This window comes from Poecilia latipinna, unplaced genomic scaffold, assembly GCF_001443285.1.
Source record: "Poecilia latipinna isolate Pla-1442-1.1 unplaced genomic scaffold, P_latipinna-1.0 Scaffold1404, whole genome shotgun sequence".
NCBI lineage: Eukaryota > Metazoa > Chordata > Actinopteri > Cyprinodontiformes > Poeciliidae > Poecilia > Poecilia latipinna.
Window position 1 is genome coordinate 107,860 of NW_015114020.1, and position 9,959 is coordinate 117,818.

Sequence of the window (9,959 nt, forward strand, 5' to 3'; positions counted from 1 at the left end):
TGACACATTGTGGGGGAAACTTGGTGTATGGATGCTTTTTTGCAGCAAGTCAAAAAAGACTATTCAAGAAAATCTTGGAAGAAAACCTGTTAGAGGGCTAAAGACTGGGGCAATGATTTCGCCTAAAAAACTGGTGAAAAGTGATTTAAAATAATTCGGCTAGAGCTACAATGAATTTGTATAAATGAATTGAAATTAACTGAATCGTACGAAGAATCAAACTGTGCAAAAATAAAATAAATAACGTTATTATAATTTAATATTAATAATTTAAAATTAAATTTGACTAATTTGATGCCAGATTTTGTAAGTATTTTTGGATGTACATATATATCCTTGTTTTGTGAAAGTTTTTGTCGCTTTTTAGCTCGACGGCTCGACAGCTCCTTTTGCTCACTTCCACCCTAAAGTTTTACCATTTCCGCTTTGTGTCTGAAGAACAATCTTGTTGCGTATTTCATCTTTGACGTAGACCGGCATTTTCCCACAACACCCTGCTCCAGACACTCACAGATGACGAAAATGGCGGACAACTCGTCTTCGGTAGGTTCTCCAAATAAACAATGTTATTCAATGACACTGCCCGTTGTTAGGCTGCTAAATAACTTGCTGTTGTATTCAGGTGGAGATTGTGGAAGGCTGTCGCCTCCCCGTACTTCGTAAAAACCAAGAACATGAAGACGAATGGCGTAAGTGTTGTTAGAAGCTAACGCTAAGTACCGAGCCTCAGCTGGTTGTTGTTAACGGACACAAACACACGGCCTCGGTTTAAAGCACCGAGCTTCACGTTCAGAATACACATTAAACTCTGATGTATGGTGGGGTTATCAGGACGCCCTTCTCCAAGTCTCTTTTATTATTTCACACATATAATGTTGTCGACTTAAGTCATCTCATCGGTGAGTTAGTTATAAAAACAATGCTACTGAAAGCTGAATAGAGCAGTTAAGTGGTTAAACTGCAGCGTTAAGTTAAAAACAACTGTATATAGTTGGATATGTTTGTCATTATTCGACTGGAATTAATAACAAAAAGAAAAGCTCATGTAAATGTTTGATTTCAAAACATAAACTCATTTGCACTGTAATTTAAAGTCGTCCCCTTCCTTGTCCACACCGACCTACAAAAATACCCTGTAAAATGATTTATATTTTGTGAAAGATAAAGAAATCTCTTTCTCAAAATAAAACTATAAAGCAATAAGAAAATTGGCTAGATTTATATATTTGATTGTTTTTCCTCTATTTTTAACCTTACATCTTACTGTAACAAACTTGTCAATTGGTAGAAATAATCCTTTTTTTAGTCTTTTTGCTAAATTTTGATATATTTTTAAAATAAGTTCAAAAAGAACTGTTCAACAGAGCTGCAACTAATGATTATTATGGTAGTTGACCAATCTGTAGGACTTTTAAAGTTCTTCTTTGACCATGAATTTCTTTGAAAAATTTAATGTACCTCTTCAAACATATTGACAGTTATTGGACAATGAAAAAAACACAATTTGTTGATGCAGGCTTAGGTTTAGTTTAATATTTTTCTGCTTTTCTTACAGCATTGGCTGAGATTCTAAGTGTGAAGGAAGTTTCTGGGAGAAAGCTCTACTATGTCCACTACATTGACTGTAAGTAAAGTTTAATTTTTTTAAACTACACTTTCAAACAATGTTTAGAGTTACTGAAAACTCCTCGCCCGAGTTAATTTATCAAGTACATGCACTAAAACATGGCATTTGTTAGTGCTAAGGTTCTGTTTTTGAGGAAAAAGTTTTCAGAATTTTTTTGATAATAGACATTTCTTGCTTACGCTTTAAATATCTGTGAGATTTCTGCATTGCATAGCAGTTGTTTCCCTACCTCTGTTAATTTTATTGTGTCACAGTCAATAAGCGCCTGGATGAGTGGGTCACAACGGACAGGCTGGACATGAAGAAGCTTCAGTTTCCAAAGAAAGAAGCAAAAACACCCACGAAGAATGGCCTGTCGGGCTCCCGACCCAGTTCACCAGAGAGAGAGGTGGTAAGTGTGTGCGACGATACGTATTCATCTCAGAGTTTATATGATATCGGGAGTTTATGTTTAGATTTGTGGGAAGTTGTATGAGATTTTTTTTTTTATCAAAGCTTCGTTAATTTTTCTTTCATCTAGAATAAGTGATGTAATGTTTTACCAATGATCAGCTGCTTGAATTTACTCATCACTAACCCATCATTCAAATATAAACTTTTACCATCCAAAACAAGAAAAGGATCTATTAAATTCAGTTTATAAATGTAGCACCGATTCACAACAAATGTCAAGAGAGGCAGCTGCATACTCAATCCAGGCCAGTCGTACTACACGATTCCAACTTTTTAATTAACAAGATGATTTTTAGATTGGCATATATTTAGTTTAATCTGTAAAGCTTTAAGTAGTTTTATTTGTTCTTGCACTCACCATGTAGCTTTGCCCCTTTTTCCAGCCTGTGTTTTATGAGTTTGAAAACTCCTCATTACTGCCAACTTAACCCTCACATTTCGCTCCTCCTTTTAATCACTTTCTGTTGTCTGATACCAGAAACTGAACAGAGTGTGCATATGGTGGGTTTTATTGGAGGCTTTGTTAAAATGCAGTAAATGAGAGCACAGAGTGTGGCAGTGAAGCAAACAGATGTTAAGTCTGATGGTGGGCAGAATGCATATACAGTACTTAAAGTTCTTCAAAGCGCTTCAGTTTCATTCAACATGTTACACAAAATATAAAACTATATCTAACCCCAGACTAACTTTCAAACAAACTAACTAACTAAAACTTGTGTATATTCTAGTTTAAAAAAACTTCATCTAATTTATCATTCATATAATCAGATTGTGCCCACAAGGTGCCAAAAAGGCTACATTTGACTTTTATAAATGAAACTTTGAACATTATAAATGTATATAATGAATAAAAGAACTCTTGTTGACTTTAAGGGTGAAGTACAGATGTACGCCTCACAGTTCAGATTACTTTTTTAAAATGTTACAGTCATGTTTTATTTTCCCTCCACTTCAGTTATGCAATACTTTGCATTGGTTATTCAGAAAATGATGATGGTAATGTAAAAAATGAGGGAGAAGTTCCCTGTGTTGTCAATGCTTTAGATTTGTTGTGTTTGAGGCTGTAGAACAGTTTTCCTACAAATGGTAAGTAGTTCTAGATTCTAACTTTGCTCTTTGATTCAAAAAAACAAATCACATGATTTGTATGTGTGTAATGTCCACTGACTCTGATTTAATAACCAATCATATGTACACAGTGAAAATAATTTTTATATTTATGCCTCTGTCTCCACCATGATTTTCTTGTAAATCTTTGCTTTGGAAAAAATAAAATAAATTCAGTCCGCTCACTTTCTGCCTGTCTAAGCCCTTAACATCTGTTTGCTTTTCTCCTGTGAGGTGAGTGAAAGAAGAGAAACAGATACTGACCCCGCTTTACAGAAGAAACAGGTAATCTACCGCAGCATCGAGCCAAACAAAGCAGGACTGTTTGAACAATCCTGTGTGTAAAGATCATTTTTACTACCAAGGCTGTCAAAGTTATTTTAGGCATTGTTTTGCTGTTAACTGTTTATGTAAGCTGTGTACTAATTAATATGGGAGTAAGTATGGATGTCAGTTTAATCCCTTCTTTCTCTTCCTATGTGTTCAGAGGAAGAGTCTAGATCTCAACCTGCCATCGGCCACACCGCCATCCAGAGGCAAAACGCTCCCCACACCGGTATTTAACATTAAAGCTGATGTTAATGTTTCTCTCTGACTGCACAACCGTGTTCTTAAATTTGCAAAGGACTCTAGATGCAAAGAAAATTTGAAGAATATATCTCTGTTATTCAAATACACAGATTTGAAAAATTCTTAAATGAATTTTTCTCATTTATTTGAACAGGACTTCAGGTTTTGCATTAATAAATCTGTCCTGTTTTAACTCATTTCCAAAATTATTTCTCTTTGCTAAATGCCACAGATTATCTTTCACAGAATGTATTTTTTCACATTTCGAACTTGGATTGCTATTTGTTTAAATACTGTGGGAAACGACTGAGATGACTTGGATTTGTAAGGTTCTGTGGAAGTGTTTTAAGGCAACACCTTAAACACCGCTTTGTTTTCTAACCACATGGAAAAGGATAAAATAAATCAGCCAAGATATTGGGTAGAGAATTGTGAACCTCCACAAAACTGGTTTGTACTTGGGTGCAATTTCCAGATGCGTGATGGCGCCACGTTCATCCATCAAAACAATTGTAAGGAAAAATAAACGGCATTATTATCGATTAAACCCTTCAGGAAGGAAACGAGTTCTTTGTGGCAGAGACGAACATGTTTTTGAGTGAAATGTGTTTAATCATTTCCAAAACAAAAGACCTTGTGAAGCTGTCGGCTTCACAAGCAGAGTCTCCTCTATCCAGAGTAAAATGACTCCTGAAGCGATGTGGAAATTAAGACAACTCTCAGTGAAAAAAAGCCATTAGTGACAAAGCAACACAAACAGAGTGTTTGCAGAAACGCTCAGGGACAAAAACTAAATTATGTGGTTGGCAGTGTCTTGTTTTGTGCTGATGGAGAGACTGAAGCTTTTCACAAACAAGATATTTAGAACATAATGTTGAAGTATTGTCATAACATCTAAAAAAAAGAAACAGGAGGTTAAAACTTAATGGACCAAATTACAAAGCTCTAAGCTGGGAACAAAATAATAAACTATTGTGAGAAGTTTAAAAAACAACAACAAAATAAAAATACTGCCGTTATCATTTAGAAAATATAATAAATTTCGTTTTTTTTCGTCTATGCAAACATCTGGTTTCATCTGTATAATAATGCCAAAGGTATTTTTTTGAGTAAAGGACGTGATTTGGTCGAGTGTGTAACTTTTCTGTTCCCAGTTGATTTAAAGCTGAAAGTCTGTTTGTTTTCTGCAGAAGAGGAAAGTAGAGAGCGTTCCCCTGGTGACGCAGGTTCCCCCCGTAACCCCTGTGCCCTCTCTACCAAGTTCAGCCGAAGCTTCTCAGGCGACTGTTTTTCCTGCTGTTAGAGAAGCCACCACGTTCAAGTCCAGAGAGGATCACGAACAGCTCTCCTCACTCACAACGGTAGGAACAACTTCATTTGGGTTCAGTTTTATGTTTTTTTTTGTTGTTTTTTTTTTTATTTTTCGAGCCTTTTTTGCCTCTCTCTCATCAGAATGGCACCGCCCGGCGCCTCATTCCTGCTCAGCCTGGAAGAAAAAGGAAAGCTAACTGTGGGGTCCCCGATGAGGTATGTGGCTGAAACATTTTCACTCTACAGGCAGCTTTTCTCTTTCTTCTAATGTCTCTGTCAGTTTTTGTTTTTCATTTCTGGCTTTATGAGCTGTTCATTGATGCATTGTAAACTATATATTTTTGATATTCTCCAGCGTTTAACTAAATTCTGTAAAACAAGCAATGTAGCATGCACATCTGAAATTTTTTATCAAAACACTGTGTTTACATTTAACTTGAGTTTTACCCAAATCATATGTAAAAAGCTATGAAAAGCTTCAGAGTATGCTTTGAAAATGTTAAACTTTTTTTTTTATTATTATTTTGTTTCTCACACAAATTCACTGGATAATTATTATTTGTAGACTACAAATACATCTAAATTTATAATACACTTTCTGATCCTCATATAATGATAAAAATGTTGCTGAACAACAAACAATAAAAATTCAAACAGTCAAAAATATAAAGATAGTCCAGCTCAGTGTTTTTAAAATGTCTTTCATTGTTTTTTTTAAAAAAAGGAGCAATTTACAAAATGGACATGCTTTGTTTAAAATAAAAAGCTCAAACTCTGTTATTAAAACCATAACTTAATCAGAAAATGCTTTTAAATTTGCTAAAATTAATCCCATGCTGAATTTCCTTCTGCATGGGATCAAAACCTTAAGGTGATTGTGTGTTGTGAAAATTATATAATCTGTTATTTTTGCAATGTTGTAAAAAAAAAGTGGGGGGGAGATTGCCTGTTTTTTTGTTTTTGTTTTCATGTTCATCGCACTTCAGTGTTTCATAATGCCAAACCAATTTAAATATTAGTCTGAAGAGTCACTGGCTGATCACCTCCACACCAGTTTATGCAGATATTGCGTAGTACCTGGGCATACATTTCACTGCTGGGACATTTCTCTATTAAAAGTATACATTTTTGTATTAAGTCTCTAACATTCTAATTATCTGGCAAACTGATTTATGGTTTTATTAGCTGTATTTAAAAAAACAACAGAAAAATATGTCATATTTGCATGTATTGACTCTTGAGTTTAATTTTAAAACGGAATGAATAAAATTAACCCTTTGATGTGAAGATGCCGCTGTATGACCTGCTGGCGAATATCAGAATCCATGTTTTGTACTTTAATACGTTTTTATTTCTTAGTGTCAATCCTGTTAACTGTACTCCTCAATTATTGCTGTGTTCATTCTTTAAACTGTTTATTTAAATTTTAGTGGAAGCTACAAGGAAAAACCAGAAGCCATCTTTAAAAAAAACATTTAACACATCCTAAAAGAAATCAATAATTGTGTGAGTTTTAATGAGAAAAACTGGTGTCTTTCATTGATAACATTAACATTTTGTAACTACTTAACTAAACAGTTGCAGGGGGGAAAAATAACCCCAAACCTTTATTTAATGTCAACATTTCCCCATTTAAGCCAAGCAATTCATCAGGTTTATTCAGACTGATCCTCCGTTCTGTTTAATAACAGATCTTTATGCGTCTTTTTATGCATTCATATACAATCTGTGGTTATCCATGATTAGCAGTCTGCATGGCAGACTCACCATGAATTCACACTGGATTGTAGAAAAAGTGTTTGTCATTCAGAAGTGATCCTTAACCAAAGCTTTCAGTGTGAAATGAAACATTTTATTCCCCTCATTAGTTTCCAAAAGTTTGTGTTTTTGTGTCTTTTTCTGCTAGATAATAAAGGTTTTGCAGTATAACAAGCCTCAAAGTGCCAGTGTGTTTCTACCGCCTCCAGAGGTCTGTTGGATTTCCTACTACTGCCCATTGATTGTGTGTTGGTGTCCAATTCGAGCTGTGCCATAGCGGGTCCAATACAACAGAGGTGGCGCTTACCTCTGACCCTAGTTTACTGCTTCTGGCTCATATTGATTAAAGGAAACTGAATAAACAATCCAAATCTGAACTTTAATGCAAAAATAATTGCTCATTTGATCTTAATTTGACTTCGGGTTAACGGCATCTACGATCTTTTATTTTTCCGCGTCAGGATTCTCAGGACAGTTCAGACGGCATCCCGAGCGCCCCGCGGATGACCGGCAGTCTGGTGTCGGACCGGAGCCACGATGACATCGTCACGCGGATGAAAAACATCGAGTGCATAGAGCTGGGCCGACACAGACTGAAGCCCTGGTACTTCTCACCGTACCCACAGGAGCTCACCACGTTGCCCATCCTCTACCTCTGTGAATTCTGTCTGAAATACCTCAAAAGCCTCAAGTGTCTTCAGAGGCATTTGGTAAGAATCTGTTTGTGACGTTCTCACCGGTAGCACAGTGCATTGCACAAGTATTGGCAACACTTGAATCTTTCCCAGCATAGATCTGCGCAGTTAAGCAGAAACTAAATCATGCATTTATTAGCATCCTTTACTCTGATACTGCGAAGTAAAATCCAGAGTTGCCACAGAATGCTGTTTGTATTCTGTGGCACCTCGCATTACTCTGAACCTGTGTAACATGGTGTTGGCTGCATCATGCTGTGGGGAAGTTGGGCAGAGTTTATGGCAAAGTAGATGGAGTTAAATTTGGAATAATCCTGAAAAATAAAAGCAAACAGCAGCAAATTAATCTGTTAGAACAAGAAAAGTTCAGATCTAAATCCAATGGAGAACATCTGAAAATTTACGCTACGCCCAGTCTGTGTGCAAAGGAGCAAAAGTTTCTACATGCCACTTTGTTGGCTGTGAACCTTTTAGCAAAGCACTGAAACATTTTTTCTGTTTTTCAATAAAATTGATGTCAGGTAATGAATTTATTTTCCACCTAAAGCAAGACTGAAAGTTCTGTAGATTACTGAACTGTGAAACGTGTTGTACTCATTGTTTTTTTATTTTTCTCTCCAGACTAAATGTAATTTAAGACATCCTCCCGGCAATGAGATCTACCGCAAGGGCACCATCTCTTTCTTTGAGATTGACGGCAGGAAAAACAAAGTAACAATTGATATACCCATGCTTCACCTATACGCTTATTTATATTCTTCCCCCCTGTTCACATTTGTCCTTTTCACTTTTTCAGAATTACTCCCAGAACCTGTGTTTACTGGCAAAGTGTTTCCTGGACCACAAAACGTTGTATTACGACACAGACCCTTTCCTCTTCTACGTAATGACGGAGTACGACTCCAAGGGCTTCCATATAGTCGGCTACTTCTCCAAGGTACACAGATTATGACATTTAAACCGAGATAACTGGGTGGAAAGTTTATTCATGCTCACCAGGAAACATTTAATCTATAGCTGCCAAAGATGAGCTCCAATTCTGTCTTGATTTTCAGGAAAAAGAGTCGACAGAAGATTATAACGTTGCCTGCATCCTGACGCTGCCGCCCTACCAGCGCAGAGGCTACGGGAAGCTGCTCATCGAGTTCAGTAAGTCTGAAGGGAAAGCGTTTTTATAATTATAAAACTTTTTTTTATGATCAACTTTTTTTCCCCACTAGGTTACGAGTTGTCAAAGGTGGAGGGGAAGACGGGAACTCCGGAGAAGCCGCTGTCTGATCTCGGCCTCTTGTCGTATCGTTCCTATTGGTCCCAAACGATCCTAGAAATTCTCATGGACCTTAAACCTGAAAACGGAGAACGACCCCAGATAACCATAAAGTGTGTAGAGGTTGTTAACATTTGGTCATGGAATCTCTTTCAGAACAATAATGTAATCATTTGTCTGTTCGTCGTTTTCTGCAGTGAGATCAGTGAAATCACAAGTATAAAGAAGGAAGATGTCATTTCAACGCTCCAGTACCTCAACCTAATCAACTATTACAAGGTGAGAGATCAGAACTGATTGCAAATCCACCAATGCAAAAATAATGATGCTTCTTTACAGTTTGCAACGGTTTTATTAAACCCAACAGCAAAGAGACTGAATGTGCTTAAAGAAAATCTCGTTTACTTGTAATTAGCTGTGAAACAATCTGAATATTTTGAGTGTACAGTTCCTGGAAAAATATTCTTAAGCAAAAGCTTTTCAATATTTTGTCAAGTTACAAACTTCAAAGTATTTTGAGGTTTTATGTAACTGACACAAACAAGTTCATAATAACTAGTTGAATGGAAAACATAAGAGATGTAACTTTACACTTGAATCATGGTTTTGGTATGTTTTCAGCACATTCAGTTAAGAAAAATAAATAAAAAATATATGGGTTTTATTATTTACTTTGCCCAGCAGAAAAAAAAAATGTATTTGAATTTCCAAAATTAATTAGATTTTATCATATTCTTAAATTAATAAAAGTAGAAAATATAGAACTGACTGGAGTAAAAAAAAAAAGAAAAGAATAAAGTAATATAAGGAGGGACGGCCAAGCCTTTGATCGATTAAACACTATAATATTTGAAAATGGTCTGTTAATGTGTAATCATTTTTAAATACGACTGTGCCCACGTTTTATATATAAAATTAATGTTTAATTCACTTTGGAGTTGTTTTTTATATTTTCACAACCTTGTGTCCCAGTTGTGCCATTGTGAATGAAGCCATTGGGAAAAATCCAACTTCATCAAAGGAGGTTTCTCCAACTTGCATTTTATAAAATGCAAGTTTTATTAAATAAAAAATAAAAAAAACTTGCTTTTTTTTTTTTTTTTTTTTTTAAAAAGGGCTTTTTTAAAATGCAAAATTTTTTTTTACTGATGCTATTGGTAGCCATTTAGAC

The 9,959-nt window shown here is 35.7% G+C and overlaps 1 protein-coding gene across 2 annotated transcripts in view; it reads left to right on the forward strand.

The window, feature by feature from the left end:
* The first annotated feature begins 432 nt into the window (after positions 1-432).
* The window catches only part of LOC106962371 (histone acetyltransferase KAT5), a 14,493-nt gene continuing 4,966 nt past the window's right edge, over positions 433-9,959 (forward strand). The window contains exons 1-15 of one of the 2 annotated variants that reach the window (XM_015056755.1): positions 433-543; positions 623-689; positions 1,556-1,624; positions 1,882-2,018; positions 3,422-3,472; positions 3,675-3,743; positions 4,948-5,118; positions 5,210-5,284; positions 6,975-7,037; positions 7,288-7,536; positions 8,143-8,232; positions 8,318-8,458; positions 8,577-8,670; positions 8,742-8,901; positions 8,986-9,067. In XM_015056755.1, coding sequence (XP_014912241.1) covers positions 514-543; positions 623-689; positions 1,556-1,624; positions 1,882-2,018; positions 3,422-3,472; positions 3,675-3,743; positions 4,948-5,118; positions 5,210-5,284; positions 6,975-7,037; positions 7,288-7,536; positions 8,143-8,232; positions 8,318-8,458; positions 8,577-8,670; positions 8,742-8,901; positions 8,986-9,067 — 1,548 coding nt within the window. In that variant the 5' untranslated portion in view covers positions 433-513. The remainder of the gene's footprint in view (positions 544-622; positions 690-1,555; positions 1,625-1,881; positions 2,019-3,421; positions 3,473-3,674; positions 3,744-4,947; positions 5,119-5,209; positions 5,285-6,974; positions 7,038-7,287; positions 7,537-8,142; positions 8,233-8,317; positions 8,459-8,576; positions 8,671-8,741; positions 8,902-8,985; positions 9,068-9,959) is intronic. The other variant, XM_015056756.1, reaches the window with a different exon arrangement.